This window comes from Budorcas taxicolor, chromosome 11, assembly GCF_023091745.1.
Source record: "Budorcas taxicolor isolate Tak-1 chromosome 11, Takin1.1, whole genome shotgun sequence".
Lineage (NCBI taxonomy): Eukaryota > Metazoa > Chordata > Mammalia > Artiodactyla > Bovidae > Budorcas > Budorcas taxicolor.
In genome coordinates this window covers 145,930,895-145,954,928 of record NC_068920.1, presented here as the reverse complement: position 1 = coordinate 145,954,928, position 24,034 = coordinate 145,930,895, and the positions used below count along the sequence as shown (strand labels likewise).

The following is a 24,034-nucleotide window of genomic DNA, read 5'->3' as shown; positions in this document are numbered from 1 at the left end:
AGCAGGGACCAACATTTTGTGTCTTGCACTGGAACAAATGAGGATCTCTCCAAACTATCTTCATCAAAAGTCAGCATTTTAGTCACAAATTTCTTACTTTTCTAGCATAGTATTTTAATTCAAATTAAAGAAAAATAACTTTCTTCTACAATAGCATTCTATACATTATGTTTTATAAACTGCCAATTAATTCAAGTCTCCTTGAATCACCATGAGGCAGAGAAGTGTGAAATAGCCGAGCACGCAGGATCTGGAACTAGCTTATCTGGATCTAAACTCGTGACCCTGCTGCTCGTGAGCTGTGTTACACTGGGCACACAACATTCCGGTGTCTTAGTTTCCTCATCTGTAAAACAGAACTGCTAAATCACAGGGTGGTTACGAAGATGAATAAGTTAGTACAGTTAAAGTTCTCAGAAGAGAGCCTGGCATAATATACTATGCTCTCAGAAATGTTATTGTATATAATAATAGTAGCTAACACAAATTACTTCAAGCACTTCAGAACTACAGAAAAAGGGACGCGCTGCAAAGAGATGTAAAAGGAGACTCAGAACAAGAACATGACAGAAGCCAAAGGAAAAAAATGCAATGATGCAGTTGTTAACAAAGGTAAACTTAAAAAAAAAGACTAGATGAATATTTATGGGTGCTATGTTTTAGTGTGTTTAGGAATGTACATATGTGATGATGTCTAACGAAGCCAAACATTTGTTTTAAGAAAGATACCATGTGAATTAATTGGTTCAACTAAAGCTAGACTCCGGGAGTTGGTGATGGACAGGGAGGCCTGGCGTGCTGCAGTTCATGGGGTCGCAAAGAGTCGGACACAACTGAGCGACTGAACTGAACTGGAAACTAGACTGCTAATATTAAATGAGCACAAATGAAGAGCTACATATTAAATCACTGTTAATACAAACCAGATATTCTGTTCCTACATTTTCTTGGATAGTGCTTTAAAGCTCTACCTATTTGTCTGTAGGAATACGTTATAAATTAGCAGGTATTAAAGATCATCTGGTCCAAAGCTTGACTCCCCTCTCGAGCCATGCTACTTGACATCACTGCATACACAGGACAGAAGGAAGAGCACTGTTCCCTCACAGTTCTGCCAGCCGGTCAGCTAAACCGGGTGCACACCTGTGGTGACAGGGCACTCACCATTCTAGAGGAAGCCAATTCTTTCAGTTTTGCACATCTGATTGCTTCATGGCTTTCCCTGCTAATTTAGAATGTGCCTCTCTGCTTGGTTCTTTCAAGGAAAAATCCTTTAAGTCTTTACTTACTGTTATTTATGATCTCCCATCCTTTCAGATCACCTCCTCAGAAGACTTACAGTTCATTCACTTGCTACATATGTAACACCATAAAATGACCCACTACTCCCTCAGTAATTCCCTTCTGTATACCCTCCAATTTATATATGCCACTCCTAAAATGTGACACCCAAAATGGAATGCAAAATGCAGGGTTATTCACATAAGGACAGACACAGATACAATTTTATGAGTTAATGAAGCAATGGAGGCATAGATGTTAAAAGCAATGGAAATAATGTTGCAGAGGCATAATAAAATGCAAAATTATAAATTTGCCCATCTTTTCATTTAAAATTTCAAAGAGCATATTAGATTTTAAAATGTCTAAAAAAAAATCCCTATATATTTTACAGTCACTTTTGGTATTAGTTTTATCTACATGCATAGTTGTGAAAAAAGAAATCCCTATTACTTACTGTTGCTATGCAAAATGTATTTTTAAAAAATCAATGAAGAATGATTCGAAGGGCAGGGCCAGAACTAAAAAAAAGTAACAAAAATTAAAAGTAAATGTGCTTTCAAATGAACTGTAATGCTGAAGTGGGGGAGGCAAGAAAATTATCAGTTGGTGAACATGAAAATTTATGTAACTGAAACATGTCTCACTCAATCTGAAAACTGCTTCATAAACTATGTGTTATCATATGTAGTGAAATCATTAACTTGTAAAATAGCACAAAAGAATAAAATATACTACAAAAACTGGAGTTCTTAATAGTCCTGAATCTAACCAAATTATCTGCCTTCCTAGAGTCTGAAAAAAAAAAAAGCACCTATTCTACTCCACGAGTATTTTAAAGATCAAATGATAGAATACATAGGAAGTTAAAAGAGAATAGGATATAGAAGCATGTTGGAAGTACTATATATTGTAAAATATTAAAATAGCTTGGTATTTATGCATTGATGGTTCTACAATATTAATAATAGAAATTTAATTTTTAGATGTTTTGCACTAGGTACATGGAATGATCTTCAGTGTCTCTGAATTCTTTGAGTTTATTCAGGTCAATTACTATCATATAATCACTAATTCAACAATATTTAGCTTTACCATACCATATCTCTTTTCTCACATGAAAATAGCTGTGAAAAGAAGAGAAGCGAAAAGCAAAGGAGAAAAGGAAAGATACACCTATTTGAATGCAGAGTTCCAAAGAATAGCAAGGAGAGATAAGAAAGCCTTCCTTAGCCATCAATACAAAGAAATAGAGGAAAACAACAGAATAGGAAAGACTGGAGATCTCTTCAAGAAAATTAGAGATACCAAGGGAACATTTCATGCAAAGATGGGCTCAATAAAGGACAGAAATGGTAGGGACCTAACAGAAGAAAAAGATATTAAGAAGAGGTGGCAAGAATACTCAGAACTATACAAAAAAGATCTTCAAGACCCAGACAATCACGATGGTGTGATCACTAAACTAGAGCCAGACATCCTGGAATGTGAAGTCAAGTGGGCCTTAGGAAGTATCACTACTAACAACAAGCTAGTAGAGGTGACAGAATTCCAGTTGAGCCATTTCAAATCCTGAAAGATGATGCTGTGAAACTGCTGCATTTAGTATGTCAGCAAATTTGGAAAACTCAGCAGTGGCCACAACTGGAAAAGTCAGTTTTCATTCCAATCCCAAAGAAACGCAATGCCAAAGAATGCTCAAACTACCACACAATTGCACTCATCTCACACGCTACTAAAGTAATGCTCAAAATTCTCCAAGACAGGCTTCAACAGTACATGAACTGTGACTTCCAGAAGTTCAAGCTGGTTTTAGAAAAGTCAGAACCAGAGATCAAATTGCCAACATCTGCTGGATCATCAAAAAAGCAAGAGAGTTCCAGAAAAACATCTATTTCTGCTTTGTTGACTATGCCAAAGCCTTTGACTGTGTGGATCACAATAAACTGTGGAAAATTCTGAAAGAGATGAGAATACCAGACCATCTGACCTGCCTCTTGAGAAACCTATATGCAGGTCAGGAAGCAACAGTTAGAAATGGACATGGAACAACAGACTGGTTCCAAATAGGAAAAGGAGTCTGTCAAGGCTGTATATTGTCACCATGCTTAAATTTAACTTCTATGCAGAGTACATCATGAGAAATGCTGGGCTGGAGGAAGTACAAGCTGGAATCAAGACTGATGGGAGAAATATCAATAACCTCAGATATGCAGATGACACCACCTTATGCCAGAAAGTGAAGAAGAACTAAAGAGCCTCTTGATGAAAGTGAAAGAGGAGAGTGAAAAAGTTGGCTTAAAGCTTAACATTCAGAAAACTAAGATCATGGGATCTGGTCCCATCACTTCATGGCAAATAGATGGGGAAACAGTGGAAACAGTGGCTGACTTTACTTTTCTGACCTCCAAAATCACTGTAGATGATGACTGCAGCCATGAAATTAAAAGACACTTACTCCTTGTAAGCAAAGTTATGACCAACCTAGACAGCATATTAAAAAGCTGAGACATTACTTTGCCAACAAAGGTCCATCTAGTCAAGGCTATGGTTTTTCCACTTGTCATGTATGGATGTGAGAGTTGGGCTGTGAAGAAGGCTGAGCGCTGAAGAATTGCTGCTTTTGAACTGTGGTGTTGGAGAAGACTCTTGAGAGTCCCTTGGACTGCAAGGAGATCCAACCAGTCCATCCTAAAGGAAATCAGTCCTGGGTGTTCATTGGAAGGACTGATGTTGAAGCTGAAACTCCAATATTTTGGCCATCTGATGCGAAGAGCTGACTCATCTGAAAAGACCCTGATGCTGGGAAGATTGAAGGCAGGAGGAGAAGGGGACAACAGAGGATGAGATGGTTAGATGGCATCACCGACTCAATGGACATGAGTTTGGGTAAACTCTGGGAGTTGGTGATGGACAGGGAGGCCTGGTGTGCTGCAGTTCATGGGGTCACAAAGAGTCGGACATGACTGAGCGACTGAGTGGACTGACTGACTGATACCTCACACAAAAATTCAACATTTTCATTGAAATGAAACACCAATCTACCTTTTCCATTCTAAATTATTTCCTTGTGATATTAGCTTCAAGAAAAGTTTCATATACGATGTTTGGCTAGAATGAAAATATTTCTGATATTAGAGCCAATGCACATCACTATTCAAATACAGAAGTTTCTGTGTTTAAAAGGATAACTGGAATCAGATACATGATGCAAGTGTATACTTTATCCTTCAGCTAACCAAATCATCATGTTCATTTCAGTGAAGAGCAGTATTTATTTATAAATACTGTAGCTAGTAACCAAGAAATGATTACTTTGTGTGAAAAATTACTATAATGTAGCTAATGAAAATGGCTCCATCATAATGCTTTCGTGCAATAATCATCTCTAACCTTACTCCATACTCCCAACTTCACCCCAACTACAAGAAATGCCCACTATATTCATTAGTTAATATTTGCATTTTAAAAGCTGATCTATATTACTTGTTAAATCTGATTGCTTGAATTAAGAGTTAAGATTTCAGTCCTACCCGCTAAGTCATCTAATATAAAGGAGGTTAAAGAGGTTTGCAATAATAAAAACAAAATGTGAATACATGACACTTAAAGGTCTAGGTGTGCATCCTGTCTGGTAAAGCAATAAATTAAGTCAATGTGTTTATAAAATCAAAATATTATGACTATACACATGACAAAATTTAGCCTTTTATATATTTTTGGTTGAATATATGTTTGTGATTTAGTAAGTAAATTTATTACATCCAGCTGAACCAATGAATGAAATAGTTTTGAAACAGTCTGAATAGCAATGAAATTCAAACTTTTGGTATTCCACACATCGTGAAAATACCAAGCAAAGAAAAACTAATTAGTAAAGTTTGTAATTTGAGCACAAATAGTAAAATATTTTTTTAATGCTTTAATTTTTGCCACATTTTAATTTACTACCTTGGTTTGTTTGGAGCAAGTTGTCGACTTGGCCGTCGAATAGACTGGTTTTGTTGTATTTTCATTGATGTTCTAGGAGACGACCGTGCAAAAGGGTCTGGAGCTGGAGGCTTTTTAGGTATCTTTTTCACTAACCGACTAACCCACTTTTGCTGCTCTTCTGTAGAATTTGCTAATAACAATAGATTCTTTGCCGATGAAATATCATAATACACTAAAAGAAATATATGAGAAAATTTAATGTTTCAAATGATCTGAACATAAGTAATATTAATTGATCAAGTGGTTTATTATTTACCTTTGCAAGGCGCTATAATTTCCTCCTTTTTGTCCATGTGGTCTTTATGACATTTAATATGACAGCGACGGCACTCTAAAGCAGGAGGGGGTTTAAACATGTGCCACAATGGCTTCATACATGCCTCACAGTTGGTTGGGAAATGATAGAGAGTAGGAATAAATTCATGTCCCTTGTGGCAAATATAATTTGATTTTTCTCCCACTGGCTCCACTGGAAATTCTTGTTCCTTCTTACTTTCTCCTTCGTTGGCATACAGAATCTACAAACACCATAAAGAAAAATGAGTATCTTCAAACGTTAGCTATTTTAACGTAGTAATAATTCTTATAGTATTAATAAAATTAGTCTAAACTATTCAATGAGACAAAAATGCATTAGTTGTTCAAATGGTGGTAGGCCGCAATCAAGAGCTCAGATGAGTAAAGTCACTAGCCAGTCACTGTGGTTCACATCTCGAAAGAATCAATCCTGTTCAAATGATGCCTCCTAATTTTCTCTATGTTATCTTCCTATGTTTCAGCAAATTTTTCACAATAGGCTAGCCAAAGATAAATCTTCACTTGATTAGTGTTAGAAAGCTTTTCTTGGAGGGAATTTTCAAAACAATCACCTGAAGAGATGAACTGTGGCACTATAATTCTCAAAAACAGGCCACTCAGTGATAACTGCAAATACAGTTTTAATTGAAAAGATTTGTATTTGGAGAATTGAGGAAAAAAGGAAAAGAGGAAAGGATGTATAAGATATTTCAAACAAACTTGCTAAGTACCCAGAAAATAAGCTGCCAGCTTCCCTACAGTACACCAAGCACTACAGCTTTTACCAGAAGGGATTCATGGTCGCTGTGACAAATTTAAAAATGGAAGAAAAAAAAGGAAGAATTTGGCTTCACCTTAAATTGGAAGTAAAAGGGTTCTTGGGTGCATAATTTAACTTCACAAGCAACTTTTTAAACTTTCTAGAGCACTGAGCATAAACCCAAAACAGAACATTCATGCTCAAAAAATGTTGTAACCCACAGGGATCCCAAAGCTGGTACTCTGTGACGACTGAGAGGGGTGGGATGGGGAGTGAGATTCAAGAGGGAGGGGACATATGTATACCTATGATTGATTCTTGTTGATGTATGGCAGAAATCATCACAATACAGTAAATAATTATTCTCCAATTAAAAATAAAAATTTTAAAATAAAGTTATAACCAACCTTGAACAAAAGGAGAGCAAAGGCTAGAAACATGATATAAATACACTACAGACTACAGACTTTAACTAGTAAGATGGAGAGAAGAATTTAAGATGTATCCAACAGGATAAGCTTGAAAGTCACAAATGAACAAATCACCTTTAAATGGGACAAAAACTGAAGAAAGATAATCTGAAAAGGGCCCAAGAATAAAGAAATTCATTATGTCATGTCATGCTGAGAATGTATAAAGGTGAAAAGAACAAACCAGAATAAACAAATCACAAAATAAAACCATTTACCTGGAATATCCTTGGAATTTCTTTAGCATCTGCTCTATATACATCTGTCTGTGTAACTGGTCGGACATGAAATAACTTGCTATAAAAGATTTTTAATAAAAGAGTAAAGTATTACCAAAGGATCAGATTATATCAGTTTTCTTATACTCATGTCAGAAATTAAAACTGACTACTCTGTGGGAAATGGCGAAGACAGGGAAGCCTGGTGTGCTGCAGCTCATGGGGTTGCAAAGAGTTGGACATGACTGAGCAACTGAACAACTGACTCTTATTAGAATGTTAGAGCTCTATAAATTCAATCACTCCTTGAGATTTTGAGAAATTTTCAATAAGTCAGCAATTTTCTAATTAGTTTCAGAAAACAACATATTGAAGACTCATGAAATTTTGAGACATTTTAGCCAACTCTATATGCCAAACTTTCATCTGTATGAAGCAAATATAAGAAAATCTAACAACAGTATAGTAGCACTTATACTATATGAGTATATACATGTACTATATGACTAATAAATTACACTAACTTGACAAAAGGTCACACCACTCTCTTAAACTTTAAAAGATAAAGTTACAAAATATTCTCATGGTTGGATGGCATCACCGACTCAACAGACATGAGTGCGAGCCAACTCCGAGAGATGGTGAAGGACAGGAAAGCTTAGTGTGCTGCAGTCCACGGGGGTTGCAAAAAGTCAGACATGACTTAGCGACTGAACAACAATAACAAATATTCTAATAAAAATACTTACTCTATATCTAAAACCATGTAAGGATTAGATTGTTCTTTATCTTGTTCACTGTCATAGAAAAGGATCTTCTTACTGCTTACAATCACATACTATTAAAAAGGAGGAAAGGAATTAAACAATGATTAAAGTTAATATATATCTTGTTCTTCTTTGAAAAGAAATTCTATATTAGCAATAAAAATCATATAAAATATATGTTAAATACCTAAAAAGCTATCTTCATGTATCCTTTAAAAAAGTCTTCCTTAAAATAAGAACAGATCTGTTTGTATACATTTTAAGTAACCAAATTCCGGGGCAGGGGGTGGGCGGGGATAAATTCAACTAATTTTTGGACTGATTTGGCTCTAAGATCCAAAAGTATAAGCAACTTTATTGCTATGGTTTGAATGGTTATATTCTCCCAAAGTCATATGTTAATGAATTTATGTCATAACCCAATGTGATGATATTAGGAAGTGGGGTCTTGGGAAGGTGACTAGGTCATGACACTAGAGACCTCATGAAGGGGATTAGTGCCCTTATAAAGGGGATTCCAGAGAAATTCCTACCCCTTACACCATGAGGATAGAGCAAGAAGTCTGCAACCTGGGAAAAGATGTTTACCAGAACCCAATCATGCTGGCTGATTCCTTATCTTGGACTTACAGCCTCCAAAACCGTGAGAAATAAATCTTTGTTGTTCATAAGCTACTCCGTCTGTGGTATTTTGTTATAGCAGCCCTAAAGCTAAGACACTTACTGAATATGAACAAAATATCAGTAATCATAGAAACAGAGGAAAAGAAATATCTGGGACTTTCTGTCATATCTAGAGTTGTCTTCCTGGAAACAGCAAAGGCACCAAAGTCAACACAGCCTTCTATTTTCCTAAAACCAAAATCTGTTTTATTATTAACAACATGTTAATGATAAAAAGTTTCTTTTTTTAAACAAAGATATATAAAATTAACTATTTCAAATCACAAAGTACAAACAAGTTTTATGTGTCTAAAAGTTCTGGTTATCTATATCTTACAATGACAAAAGTGAAATGGTTATAGCTAAACCAAAAGTAAAACAGAAGACCTTGATTCAAATGTATCAAGGTACTGATTCAAAAGTATTCAAGGTATTAACTCAAAATCAAGTATTGATTCAAAAGTATCAATTACCTTTTTAACCCATCCAAATTTCTTAGTGTTGTTTCGCACAGGCAATGAAAGCCATCCTTCTAGTCTTGATTCTATAAGCACAAGATATGAGTGTAAGTACAACAAATCTCTTAACCAAATGAGGAACTTAAAAAATTTTAATATAAAAGTCACAAGCAAATATGCCCTTCAGAATTTATACATCATCTAACATATAATAATAATGTAGGATCAGTATAAGCAAGTTATACAACGCAAAACGAAATCCAGGTTATATCACATTGGAAATATATATCCTGTAGTTTATAACGTCAAATGCCCCATTAATTAAATTCATGCATTTGCAAAGTTCCGCAGAAAAGTTGCAAAAATGAAAAGCAGCTGTCTATTCTCATTGGTACACCTGTATCAGAATCCTCTATCTTTCCTTTGGAAGAAGGCCAAACTACAGATATAGTACACAACTTTGAAGACAAAATATTTTCTGTGAGTAATTAAATGTTCAGAGAAAACGGACTGTTAGAATGGTTTTAAATAAAATGAAGTGAAACTGTATAAATTACAAATCAAATCTGGCTAATAAGTAGCAGTAAGCCAAAAGATTCCTAAATTATAAAGTAGTTAAAATCTGTAAAATTCTAGTTCAGCCAAGAAAACTCTGCATCCTTAGAATCTGTTCTAATGGTATCTGATCAGTTTATTTTAGTGAAATAATTACATGAAGTAAGCATTTTTGGAGATTATGCTAATAATAAAAGTAGCTATCACCTACTTTGTGTCTATATTGTGCTAGACACCTTACATATATTTTCTTCAACTCTCAGAACAATCCCACAGAAGGTCACACAGGGACACATCTCTGATCCAGTGCTTATACTCAATCCCCCTCTCTCTCACATTAATAACCTTCCAGACCCCATGAACAGAAATGATGTCATTAAAAATAGCTATATACTTGAATGTCTGGACATGGCCCTACACCAATTTAAGGGATTAATCAGATGATCTAACAAGATGGGTAAGACAAATAATTTTATTGCTAAGATCTGGAACAACTTCAATATAATCACTTATGATTTATACTGATATATACCTGGAAAGTGTGATGACAATGTAAACAAATATAGCAAATTTACTTTGAATTCAACTAATAGATTAAATTTTATTTTACATCCAACTGTTTATGCACTAATTTCCTGTGGTGTTTAAAAGTTTTTTGTACTTACACTAACTTTGTATTAAACATAACAATTTTGGGGGTTTTCCAACAGGTTTCTTGATTTAAACTATAATTCCTTTCAGGACAAGGATCAGGTCAAATTGTCTTATACTTTTTTTTAAGGCCAAGTACAATGTTGGCTGGTCTTCCTGGTGGCTCAGAAGGTAAAGAATCTCCCTGCAATGCAGGAGATCCAGGTTTGATTGCTCAGTGGGGAAGATCCCCTGGAGAAGGGAAGGGAAACTCACTCCAGTATTCTTGCCTGGGGAATCCCATGAAACGAGCCTGGAGGGCTACAGTCCATGGGGTCAAAAAGGGTCTGACACAACTAAGCAATTAACACTTATCACTTTCACAATGCGGACTAAGTAAGCACTCAAGGGAAAACTAAATATACCCTCTAAAACGGTCTACACAGGCTTTTTCTGTACCATCATTCTTGATATGAAACTTCAGAAAGAATTTCTTCTTGGTTAAAAATGGAAGAAACAGACAGTGAAACCATATGTTCTTAAATGATATAAAGCACTACTCCATTTCTTATAAGCTGACAAAATAAATTCTATCAATTGTATCAGCAATGCGATGTGAAATTCCTTAAAAAACAAAATCTTTGTTCATGCAGCAGTTTCTTTTTAACTGAGACTTGTTAATGGAGCAACTTGTTAGTGAATATTAGTTATTATTACAAAAATTTTCAAAAGGACTAAAATTATGGGAAGTGGGAAAAAAAAAACCCAGAGATCAAAGATTGTCAGGATGTCACCTGTACCATTAGGTTCCGATGAAATAGGTAAGTAAGGAACAGATTCTTCTTCTGAGTCAGAATCAGAGTCAAGAAGCATATGAGAACTGGAAGGCTTAGTGGCAATATTGAGAGAAGTGGAGGAACGTTGGTAGGTGAATGACATGGATTCCATAGTGTGTGACTGAGTGATATGAACTACACACCCAACATAAAAGGAAGTAAGAATGCAGAAAGAAGAAAAAATAAAAATGAAAGCTTAAAAGGAGAGCTATGAATAATATACAGTTAATTTAAATAACTAAATATGCGAAATTTACACTTGCATTTTTTAATAAAAAGTTTTGTAGAAAATCAATAAACAAAATAATTTAAACTGTCATCTAAACCCCTACTCTAAGGAGTAGGTGTTCCCTTAAAGATATAACAAATATCTTTCCTCAAGAGCAAAGTCAGTTACAGGACTTAAAACCATCAACTGATTTATATTTAAGACAAAAGTAAATGTAAAGGCTGAACGAATCTATACCTGGAAAGCCATCATCAGCTTCAGTATCCCCTGGTCCACTGCCTATACTGGAACTATCCAAACCAATGTGCAAGGCCTGGAGCTGGGAGCGCAGCTGCTCAATGTCACTGTCCTTACTGTCCAGTGTCATCTGTAGTTCAATTCGAATCTGACTCTCTTCAGCTATTTGCTACAAGAAATTGAATTACATTAAATTAATTGAATGTCATACATCTTATAATTTTGCTTCCTAGTTCAGTAATATGGCAGTCTCTCCTTATCCAAGGTTTCACTTTCTGTGTTTTCAAGTATCCAAGGTCAACTGCAATCTGAAAATATTAAATGGAAAATTTCAGAAATAAGCAGTCTCTAAGTTTTGAATCATGTGCTGTTCTAAGTAGTATGATGAACTCTCACATTGCTTGGTTCTACTTGCCCAGGATATTAATCATCCCTTTGTCCAGTTTATTCACACTGTATATGCGACTCCACTCCTTACAGTACAGGAAAATATACAGTAGGTATAGAGTTCAGTAGTATCTGGCTTCAGGCATTCACTGGGGATCCTGGAACATAGTCCTCTTGCATAAGGGGAGACTACTGTTACTGTAATTATTAACAGAAATGTTCCATAACCTACAAAATATATGCAGATATGAAAATAATTCTAATTCTTAAAAAGAAGTCTTCAAAAAGTATTCTTACAGCCTGCATTTCATTCAGTTCTTTCTGATACTTGATCATCTGCTGGGTCAGTTTTTCACGTTCAGATTTAAGTTCCATATGTAGCTTTCTATTCTCCTTTTCTTTTCTCCGCACATCTGTGTCATTACCACGCTTAACAGGTTCCTTTCGATTCATGATCTCAGCCAACTTGTTCACAGCCTTAAAAACATAAAAATAAGGATGCAAATAAGTAAATAAATTATGTTGATAATTTCTTGGTAACTCACCAATAGCACATTACAAAATCTTCCCTACATACAGGGCCACAAAGAAATACCTTTTATACTAAAAAAAATACACCTTCATCATTATTCATCATCCTTCTCCAACCAACACTCTCATGTACTCTGAGAACTATAATTTAAAATGTTTATAGGTTCATTCTAATGTCAACCAGTCCATTCTGAAGATCAGCCCTGGGATTTCTTTGGAAGGAATGATGCTAAAGCTGAAACTCCAGTACTTTGGCCACCTCATGCGAAGAGTTGACTCATTTTGAAAAGACTCTGATGCTGGGAGGGATTGGGGGCAGGAGGAGAAGGGGACAACAGAAAATGAGATGGCTGGATGGCATCACTGACTTGATGGACGTGAGTCTAAGTGAACTCTGGGAGTTGGTGATGGACAGGGAGGCCTGGCGTGCTGCAATTCATGGGGTCGCAAAGAGTCGGACACGACTGAGCCACTGGACTGAACTGAACTGAATGTCATTTTCTACCACTTGGGAGGCAGATCTTTTATTCTAGAAGAGACTTTTGCACTGGCATCACACTGATAAAATACATGTCCAACCACAGAGCAGAGTGTCTTGGACCCACCAGGACTCATGCTGTATATACAATCTGAGAGCTGAGAAAAGGGTAGTTAATAATCATGATGCCTTTTCAGAGTGACCCTTTTTTAGGCTGTCGGCAAATGGTCCTTCTCTACCATTTCTTGAGGGCAGAAAAATTTACCAGATTACAATAAAAAAATTAGGAGGGATTATGATTCCATATGGAAAAATCAAGAGAAACTTAATAAACATTGAATTCAACAATGTTAATCAAATCTACTTTCTCTCAATGTGGTAAAAAACTGGATAATCCTGACTGTTCACAAATATTGGTACCATCAATGACTGCTACAGCCAATCTGTAATGTTAGAAGTAAAATGCAAGAAAGATAAACTAAGAAAAATTTCAAAATCATATTTAGAGATTATATACACACTTGAGTTTTGAGTGTCCTCTCTGTTAACAGCTGCTTCTCAAATTGTGCTTTAATAGCTGCTGCACTTATTTCTTCATCTTTCAACCTTGACAGTTCTAAAACAGAAAAATGTAAAAATTATATTAATAGTTTAGCAACTGGTAAACATTAGGCGTACTGAAAATAAACTTTATTCTTTGTTAATACATACGCTCTTGGGCTTCTTTCAATTTGTTATTTAATTCTTCTTTCTCATTTGCAAGATTGGCAACATCACTAGTTAGTGTCCTATTAGTTTCTTCAAGCTAAGAAATGAAAATGGAAAAAAAATTTATATCTTAATTTATAAAATTTTAAGTTATAAAGTAGTAATTCAAAATGAAAATATCCTAGAATGTTGCTAAAACTCTTGTTTTTCTAAGTACTTCTATCTCTACAGTTCTTGCCTTTGTCCTACCTTATCAAACTTCAAAACTGATGAAAATTTATAAAACGTGACACACTTCATATGTACCCCACCCAGGAAGCCAAAAATTTGCCCCCTTTCAAAAATCTTTAGTAGTATTTTAAATGGAAGTTACATTTAGTAAAGTAAAAAAAAAAAGCAAATGCTATAACAAAGCTCTGCATTCCAGCATGCAGAATAAATAAAATTTAAAACTATAGTTTATAAAACATTGTTTAAAACAGAAAATACAATTTTACTAAAGAAGTTGACATCTGGTATTCTTGCCAAAGCCTATTCTTCTTCCTTCCTGAAGGAAATTTTATTGTGAATTGTGTTCATCCTTCCCATCCATGATTGTACACTTTCATTACACACATGTGAAACAATATAATGCAGTTTTATGTGATTTTAAACTGTACATAAGTAGCATGATGCTGTATTTATCTTTTTGTAATTGCTTTCACTCATTATATTAAGAATGAAATTGTCGATATATATAATTAATTTTAACTGATGTAGTAGTTCTATCTTCTACCACATTTCATTTATCGATTTACTCATCTATTAATGTATTTGAATTTTTGCTATTATAAACATTTATGCTGCTAGGAGTAGCATGTCTGAATTTCTCTAGCACATTTATCTTATTATGAACTTTGTTTGGATTATATGAATATTTAAAATTTACTGGAACTTGCAATATTATTTCCTATACTGTAGTATGCTATATTCAGAGAAGGTGATGGCACCCCACTCCAGTACTCTTGCCTGGAAAATCCCATGGACAGAGGAGCCTGGTAGGCTGCAGTCCATGGGGTCGCGACGAGTCGTACACAACTGAGTGACTTCACTTTCACTTTTCACTTTCATGCACTGGAGAAGGAAATGGCAACCCACTCCAGTATTCTTGCCTGGAGAATCCCAGGGACGGGGGAGCCGGGTGGGCTGCCATCTATGGGGTCACATAGAGTCGGACACGGCTGAAGCAATTTAGCAACAGCAGCAGCAGTATGCTATATTAAATTTATATTCTGGATATTAGTAAGAAAAACATCGTTTTCCACACATCCTTCAAACATTTCAAAGTAGTCAGACACTGAGTTTTTGCCAACAAGATGGCTATGAAATTGTGATACAAAATTATTTTAGCTAGCCTTTTCCTAGATAATAGTGAAGTTAAACATTTGCTCATATTTTTAGGTTTTCTCTTTTGGCCAATTTTTCCTTTGGATTATTTAGCTTTTTCTTAGTGAATAGTAGGAGTTCCACTTATATTCTAGATACTAATCACTTGTTTAATAAATACAAGTATTTTTCCCAGTCGCTTTTTTCTGTTACAAGTAAATTTTAAGTTTCATTCTAATATTTAAAAATTTTTATTTTACATATTTAGGTTCTTAAGATAGCTAGAATTTACTGTTATATAGTGTCTGTCTGCAATGCAGAAGAGCTGGGTTCGATCCCTGGGTTGGATAGATCCCCTGGAGAAGGAAATGGCAGCCCACTCTAGTATTCTTGCCTGGAAAATCCCATGGACCGCGGAGCCTGGTAGGTTACTGTCCATGGGGTCGTAAAGAGTCGGACACGACTGAGCGACTTCACTTTCACGGTAAATGATAATAAAAATCTAATTTTATTCCTTTCCACATAAAAACATAGTCATTTCAAAACCATAAATCTGTATCCTCTCCCACTGATTTGTGTGTTGCCACTGACGTCATATGCCAAGTTCTCCTATGTGCATCAGTCTATTTCTGGTCTCCCTACTCACTTTCACTGAACAGGATTAAATATCCCTGTTCTAATGCCATGCTTTAAAATTACTGTAACATTTTTCATAGATCTGAACAATTGATAAGGCTAACTCAATACTTGATATTTTACTTCTATCTGAAATTTTTATTACAATTATTTTCAACCTACATTATGGCCAGCTTCATGATTAAACTAATCTTCATGATTAATTTCAAATTCTTTTAAACTACAATTGGTTTAAAAAGAAAAAAAAGACTTAAACTGTTTTGTACTTTTGGTGTTTTCTTTTAACTTTAGTCCTTAACTCTAAATTTACCAATAGGTGAAGCCATTGGAAGTTGTGTTTTGGGGGGCCCTCTCTCTGCCAAACAACATTGAGAAGCTGATGGTTCACTAGCTCAAATATCTTGTAGCCAAAACATAAAATTTTTCATTTAGATTTATGTTACTTTCCTAGTATTTCTAAAGCGAGATTTATAACAATTTAATTACAGCCAAAAATGAACCAAGGACTTTACTTACAGATGCAATAGTAGCATCTTTTTCGGTGAGTTCCTGTTTGTGCCGAGCCATCATCTCTTTGATCTCCAGCTCTTTCATGATCTTCTCTTTTTCCAAATCAGAATACTGTTCCTCAGCAATTGAACGAGCCAATTGCTCAGAATCTGCTTTGGTTAAGGTAATCTCCAGTTGAGCTGCCAAGGAGTCCCTATATTTAAGAGAAATAAAATTTTAACATTCCATTTTTTATTACAAAGCTGAAGATTTTCTCTAATTAACTTCATCAGATCAGTCAGCTCAGTTCAGTCACTCAGTTGTGTCCTACTCTTTGCGACCCCATGGACTGTAGCACGCCAGGCCTCTCTGTCCATCACCAACTCTTGAAGCTTACTCAAACTCAAGTCCATCGAGCTGGTGATGCCATCCAGCCATTGCATCCTCTGTCATCCCGCTCTATTCCTGCCTTCAATCTTTCCTAGCATCAGGGTCTTAACCAATGAGTCAATTCTTCACACCAGGTGGCCAAAGTATTGGAGCTACATCTTCAGCATCCGTCCTTCCAATGAATATTCAGGACTGATTTCCTTGAGGATTGACTGCTTGGATCTCCCTGCAGTCCAAGGGACCCTCAAGAGTCTCCTACGACACCACAGTTCAAAAGCTTCACTTCTGCGCTCAGCTTTCTTCATAGTACAACTCTCACATCCATACACGACTAGAGGAAAACCCACAGCCTTGACTAGATGGACCTCTGTTGGCAAAGTAATGTCTCTGCTTTTTAATATGCTGTCTAGGTTGGTCATAGCTTTCCTTCCAAGGAGCAAGTGTTTTTAAATTTCATGGCCGCAGTCACCATCTGCAGTGATTTTGGAGCTTCAAACAATAAAGTCTGTCACTGTTTCCATTTTTTCCCCATCTATTTGCCATGAAGTGATGGGACCAGATCCCATGATCTTCGTTTTCTGAATGTTGAGCTTTAAGCCAACTTTTTCACTCTCCTTTTTTACTTTCATCAAGAGGCTCTTTAGTTCTTCTTCACTTTCTGCCATAAGAGTGGTGTCATCTGCATATTTGAGGTTATTGATATTTCTTCTGGCAATCTTGATTCCAGCTTGTGCTTCCTCCACGTTTCTCATGATGTACTCTGCACATAAATAAGCAGGGTGACAATATACAGCCTTGACATACTCCTTTTCTGATTTGGAACCACTCTGTTGTTCCATGTCCGGTTCTAACTGTTGCTGCTTAACCTTCATATGGGTTTCTCAGGAGGCAGATAAGGTGGTCTGGTATTCCCATCTCTTTAAGAATTTCCCACAAACTGACTGTGTGATCCACACAGTCAAAGGCTCTGACATAGTCAATAAATGTTCCAGAAATAGATGTTTTTCTGGAACTCTCTGGCATTTTTGATGACGCAGCAGATGTTGGCAATTTGATCTCTGGTTCCTCTGCCTTTTCTAAATCCAGCTTGAACATCTAGAAGTTCATGGCTCATGTACTGTTGAAGCCTGGCGTGGATAATTTTGAGCATTACTTTGCTAGCATGTGAGATGAGTGCAATTGTGCAGTAGTTTGAATATTCTTTGGCATTGCCTTTGGGATTGGAATGAAAACTGACCTTTTCCAGTCCTATGGCCACTGCTGAGTTTTCCAAATTTGCTGGCATATGGAGTGCAGCACTTACAGCATCATCTTTTAGGGTCTGAAAAAGCTCAGCTGGAATTTCATCGCCTCCCCTAGCTTTGTTCATAGTGATGCTTCCTAAGGCCCACTTGATTTTGCATTCCAGGATGTCTGGCTCTAGTTGAGTGATCATACCATAGTGCTTATCTGGGTCACGAAGATCTTTTATGTGTAGTTCTTCTGTGTATTCTTGCCACCTCTTCTTAATATCATCTGCTTTTTATTAACTGCATCAACAAATTTTACCTGGAGTTCCCCAGTGGTTCAGATAGTAAAGAATCGGCTGGCCAATATAGGAGACCTGGATTCAGATCGGGAAGATCCTCTGGAGAAGGGAATGGCAACCCACTCCAGTATTCTTGACTGGAGAATTCCTTGGCCAGAGGAGCCTGGAAGGCTACAATCAATGGGGTTGCAAAGAGTTGGGCATGACTAAGTGACTAACACACACACAGGTACTTTCTAGGAGTAGGGTACATGTCTATGAACAGAGACAAGGATCTTATCCTTACCTTTCATCCTGCAATTCCTGCTTCTTCTGCTGTAATTCTTTACAAAGTTTGGTCTTTTCTTCACATTCTTCCTTAAGTTCCCTAACCTGTGTTTTATAGAGGGTCTAAATAGCAAAACAGAATAGAAACATGTATCATCATTGTTCTAAATATTCAAAAGCTATCCAGACAAAAAGTTCAGCTGATCACAACGTAATAGGCTCATAAAACTGAGTAATGTTGAGCCCATGAGCAAAGTGATAGTTCAATGAGCTTTTCTATTTTCTGGTAATCAACCCAATTAACTAATAAAACTTCAGCTAATAATTTACAAGTGTGATTTTCAACTGGATATCCTAGTGAAATTCCTCACTAAATGTCACATTGGTAAGATGAAGAGGCAAAGAAAATTATCAATTTATTCAAGAAAATTTTGCTGGCTTAATAATCAGTGAAACAGAGGTGACAGTTACTATTTCATATTTTAAAACTCAAAAAAGGGCAAATGTTACAATGACAATCTTATTTCTTTCATTATAAAAATATATTCTTCCTCGAAAATCAATGCTTTTTAAAATGAACTTCATATGGTGTGGGTATGTACTTAGAACTATTTTTTTTTGAAATGATAATGGATTTCTGTTAGACTATCTACAGTCTCTTGCCCCAGTATTCCTTTTTGCAGATGTGTGGTACAAAACATTCAACAAAATTCTCTCTGAAATTTGCTATAAGAATTTAAAGAATCAGTCTCCTGGTTTCTCAGCAAAAAAAATTTTTAATAATTCTACAAGTACAATACTTTTCAAAGTAACATGTCTGGACTTACTGAGAAATACTGCTCTGCTTCAAGCTGATCCTGGAGCTCTTTCATTTGTCCATCTGCATCTTGACGTTCTCTGTGGAGACATTGGTTAGACACATATTAAGCCAGCAAGTCTTGAAACGTGGTCTAGGAAACCTCTGGGAGTACCTAAGACCTTTTCAGAAAATCCACGAGGTAAAATTATTTTCATAATACTAAGAATCAGGGCTATTTTTAAAGCTTTAATTCTTTCCACATATATACACTTTCATGAGGCTGCATGACATATGAGGATTTTATTATTCCAACAGCTAATGATACGTGTGCATGTATGCTCCTGTGTTTTTAAATTTTCTCAGTTTCCATTTCCAACACAATAAACAACATTAGATAAAATTCACATAAACAAAAACTCTTTGGGGCCCTCAATAATTTTTTTAAGAGTATAAGGGATTCAGAGACCAAATAGTGCTATATTAAACTAATAACACTGAATTATATTCGCAGACATGCATTGTGATCAGCCATTTATGCCAACCACGTAGTACAATTAAAGATCACCTGAAAATCGATTTTCTTAGAATGAGTGTAGAAATGACTGGGAGGGGCCCTGCAGGGAGGTTAAGATTACAGGTTTTTATATCTAAATGTAAATAGTAACTGCACAGATTTCTGGTGGCTCAGTGGTAAAAAAAATCCACCGGTAATGCAGGAAACACGAGTTCGATCCCTGGCTTGGGAAGATCCCCTGGAGAAGGAAATGGCAACCCATTCCAGTTATTCTTGCTTGGAAAATCCCATGGACAGAGGAGCCTGATGGGCTACAGTCCATGGGTTGCAAAAGAGTTGGACACGACTTAGCAAACAACAACAAAATGGTAACTGCACAGATTTGAACACTTTGTAAAAATTCAGAGTTCTACATTTATCATTTGTATACTTTTTCTATATATATCTTAACCCTCAGTAAAGAGAAAAGTTAAATAAAAAACAAACCTAGTAACACTTTTAAGATGTTGGGCTGAAATAAAAGTCTAGGCCTGTCAAAAAAACAAAATCATATATATATATAATAGTTATTTCAAGTCAAAGCTAAGAAGAGAGAAAACAAGTTGGAGAACAACACATGATACAATTAAAAAAAACAAAAAAAACAAGCAAAATTCTACAAAACTCAACCCTATAAATATAGTACACATGTACAGGTACGGGCACAGAAAAAGGTATGGAAGGATATATTAAGACTATTAAGATATATTACTTCTTGAGAGATTAACCATGTCTGTATTTATAAGTTCAGTACAGTTCAGTCATGTCTGACTCTTTGCGACCCCATGAACTGAAGCATCCCAGGCCTCTCTGCCCATCACCAACTTCCGGAGTCCACCCAAAACCATGTCCATCGAGTCGGTGATGCCATCTAACCATCTCATCCTCTGTCGTCCCCTTCTCCTTCTGCCCTCAATCTTTCCCAGCATCAGGGTCTTTTCAAATAAGTCAGCTCTTCGAATGAGGTGGCCAAAGGACTGGAGTTTCAGCTTCAACATCAGTCCTTCCAACCAACACCTAGGACTGATCTCCTTTAGAAAGGACTGGTTGGATCTCCTTGCAGTCCAAGGGACTCTCAAGAGTGTTTTCCAAAACCACAGTTCAAAAGCATCAATTCTTCAGCACTCAGCTCTCTTCACAGTCCAACTCTCACATCCATACATGACCAGTGGAAAAATCACAGTCTTGACTAGATTGACCTTTGTTGGCAAAGTAATACCTCTGCTTTTTTCTATGCTGTCTAGGTTGGTCATAACTTTCCTTCAAAGGAAAAGCGTCTTTTAATTTCATGGCTGTAATCACCATCAGCAGTGATTCTGGAGCCCAGAAAAATAAAGTCAGCCACTGTTTCTCCATCTATTTGCCATGAAGTGATGGGACCAGATCCCATGATCTTAGTTTTCTGAATGATGAGCTTTAAGCCAACTTTTTCACTCTCCTCTTTCACTTTCATCAAGAGGCTCTTTAGTTCTTCTTCACTTTCTGCCATAAGGGTGGTGTCATCTGCATATCTGAGGTTATTGATATTTCTCCCATCAGTCTTGATTCCAGCTTGTGTTTCCTCCAGCCCAGTGTTTCTCATGATGTACTCTGCATAGAAGTTAAATAAGCAGGGTGACAATATACAGCCTTGACGGACTCCTTTTCCTATTTGGAACCAGTCTGTTGTTCCATGTCCAGTTCTAACTGCTGCTTCCTGACCTCCATACAGGTTTCTCAAAAGGCAGGTCAGGTGGTCTGGTATTCCCATCTCTTTCAGAATTTTCCACAGTTTATTGTGATCCACACAGTCAAAGGCTTTGGCATAGTCAACAAAGCAGAAATAGATGTTTTTCTGGAACTCTCTTGCTTTTTTGATGATCCAGCAGATGTTGGCAATTTGATCTCTGGTTCCTCTGCCTTTTCTAAAACCAGCTTGAACATCTGGAAGTTCACAGTTCATGTATTGCTGAAGCCTGGCTTGGAGAATTTTAAGCATTACATTACTAGTGTGTGAGATGACTGCAATTGTGCAATAGTTTGAGCATTCTTTGGCACTGCCTTTCTTTGGGATTGGAATGAAAACTGACCTTTTCCAGTCCTGAGGCCACTGCTGAGTTTTCCAAATTTGCTGGCATATTGAGTGCAGCACTTTCACAGCATCATCTTTCAGGATTTGAAATAGCTCAACTGGAATTCCATCACCTCCACTAGCTTTGTTCGTAGTGATGCTTCCTAAGGCCCACTTGACTTTACATTCCAGGATGTCTGGCTCTAGTTTAGTGATCGCACCATCATGATTATCTGGGTCTTAAAGATCTTTTTTGTATAGTTCTTCTGGGTATTCTTGCCACCTCTTCTTAATATCTTCTGCTTCTGTTAGGTCCCTACCATTTCCATCCTTTATTGAGCCCATCTTTGCATGAAATGTTCCCTTGGTATCTCTTATTTTCTTGAAGAGATCTCTAGTCTTTTCCCATTCTATTGTTTTCCTCTATTTCTTTGCACTGGTTACTGAGGAAGGCTTTCTTATCTGGCTTTGCTATTCTTTGGAACTCTGCATTCACATGGGTATACCTTTCCTTTTCTCCTTTGCTTTTCACTTCCCTTCTTTTCGGTGACTTCCCTGGAGGCTCAGATGGTAAAGCGTCTGTCTACAATGCAGGAGACCCGGGTTCGATCCCTGGGTCGGGAAGATCCCCTGGAGAAGGAAATGGCAATCCACTCTAGTACTATTGCCTGGAAAATCCCATGGACAGAGGAGCCTGGTAGGCTACAGACCATGGGGTCACAAAGAGTCGGACACGATTGAGCGACTTCACTTTCCCTTCTTTTCACAGATATTTGTAAGGCCTCCTCAGACGACCATTTTGCTTTTCTTGGGTATGGTCTTGATCCCTGTTTCCTGTACAATGTCACAAACCTCCATGCATTGTTCATCAGGCACTCTGTCTATCAGATCTAGTCCCTTAAATCTATTTCTCACTTCCACTGTATAGTCATAAGGGATTTGATTTAGGTCATACCTGAATAGTCTAGTGGTTTTCTCCACTTTCTTCAATTTTAGTCTGCATTTGACAATAAGGAATTCATGATCTGAGCCACAGTCAGCTCCCCATCTTGTTTTTGTTGACTGTATAGAGGTGCTCCATCTTTGGCTGCAAAGAATAGAATCAATCGGATTTCGGTGTTGACCATCTGTTGATGTCCATGTGTAGAGTCTTCTCTTGTGTTGTTGGAAGAGGGTGTTTGCTATGACCAGTGCGTTCTCTTGGCAAAACTCTTTTAGCCTTTGCCTTGCTTCATTCTGTACCCCAAGGCCAAATTTGCCTGTTACTCCAGGTGTTTCTTGACTTCCTACTTTTGCATTCCAGTCCCCTATAATGAAAAGGACATCTTTTTTGGGTGTTAGTTCTAGAAGGTCTTGTAGGTCTTCATGGACCTGTTCAACTTCAGCTTCTTCAGTGTTACTGGTCGGGGCATAGGCTTGGATTACTGTGATACTGAATGGTTTGCCTTGGAAACAGAGATCATTCTGTCATTTTTGAGACTGCATCCAAGTATTGCATTTTGGACTCTTTTGTTGACTATGATGGCTACTCCATTTCTTCTAAGGGCTTCCTGCCCACAATAGTAGATATAATGGTCATCTGAGTTAAATTCACCAATTCCAGTCCATTTTAGTTTGCTGATTCCCAGAATGTTGATGTTCATTCATGCCATCTCCTGTTTGGCCACTTCCAATTTGCCTTGATTCATGGACCTAACATTCCAGGTTCCTATTCAATATTGCTCTCTATAGCATCGAACCCTGCTTCCATCACCAGTCCCATTCACAACTGGGTGTTGTTTTTGCTTTGCCTCCATCCCTTCATTCTTTCTGGAGTTATTCCTCCACTTATCTCCAGTAGCATATTGGGCACCTACCGACCTGGGGAGTTCATCTTTCAGTGTCCTATCTTTTTGCCTTTTCATACTGTTCATAAAGGAGACCTTATATTTGTTTTCTCTTTATCTTTTAATATAGATCTAAATATTTTAAAATGAGAAAATATTTTACTATCAGTTGGATATTTTTAAAATGTATATAGGTGGACTTCCCTGGCAGTTCAGTGATTGAGACTCCGCACTTTCACTGCAGGGGGCATGGGTTCTATTCCTGGTCGGGAAACTAAGATCCCACAGGCTGAATGGCCAAATAAATCCATAAATAAAAGTGTTTAAAGCAAGAAAAACTCAGAGAGATTAATTGATTTAATCACACCACTTCAATTTCAATTTAATATTATTTACAGAACTTTCATCCTTATTCTAATTTAATATAATCTGATCACTTTGTTTACTCACTGGTCCTTCAACTTCTGGATAAATAGGAAATTATCACCAGATGTCAATTCACTGTGTTAATTCTGTATTTTATTATTAATCAGTGTATTATTTTAAAAAGTATGATTCTTATTTCTCTGAGCAAAAGATGTGAAAGATGCTAATAACATATAAAACAGCAAGTTTTAAAATTTTTAAATCATT

General features: G+C 36.6%; 1 protein-coding gene across 1 annotated transcript in view; it reads right to left on the bottom strand.

The window, feature by feature from the left end:
- Nucleotides 1-24,034, bottom strand: part of ROCK2 (Rho associated coiled-coil containing protein kinase 2) — a 130,897-nt gene that overhangs the window by 5,903 nt on the left and 100,960 nt on the right. The window contains exons 21-33 of the mRNA XM_052647908.1: nucleotides 19,001-19,070; nucleotides 18,193-18,296; nucleotides 16,016-16,202; nucleotides 13,502-13,595; nucleotides 13,312-13,406; nucleotides 12,079-12,258; nucleotides 11,395-11,563; nucleotides 10,887-11,063; nucleotides 8,923-8,993; nucleotides 7,769-7,857; nucleotides 7,020-7,098; nucleotides 5,531-5,792; nucleotides 5,233-5,446 (exon numbers count right to left, since the gene is read on the bottom strand). Of these exons, the coding sequence (XP_052503868.1) occupies nucleotides 5,233-5,446; nucleotides 5,531-5,792; nucleotides 7,020-7,098; nucleotides 7,769-7,857; nucleotides 8,923-8,993; nucleotides 10,887-11,063; nucleotides 11,395-11,563; nucleotides 12,079-12,258; nucleotides 13,312-13,406; nucleotides 13,502-13,595; nucleotides 16,016-16,202; nucleotides 18,193-18,296; nucleotides 19,001-19,070 (1,791 nt within the window). The remainder of the gene's footprint in view (nucleotides 1-5,232; nucleotides 5,447-5,530; nucleotides 5,793-7,019; nucleotides 7,099-7,768; nucleotides 7,858-8,922; nucleotides 8,994-10,886; nucleotides 11,064-11,394; nucleotides 11,564-12,078; nucleotides 12,259-13,311; nucleotides 13,407-13,501; nucleotides 13,596-16,015; nucleotides 16,203-18,192; nucleotides 18,297-19,000; nucleotides 19,071-24,034) is intronic.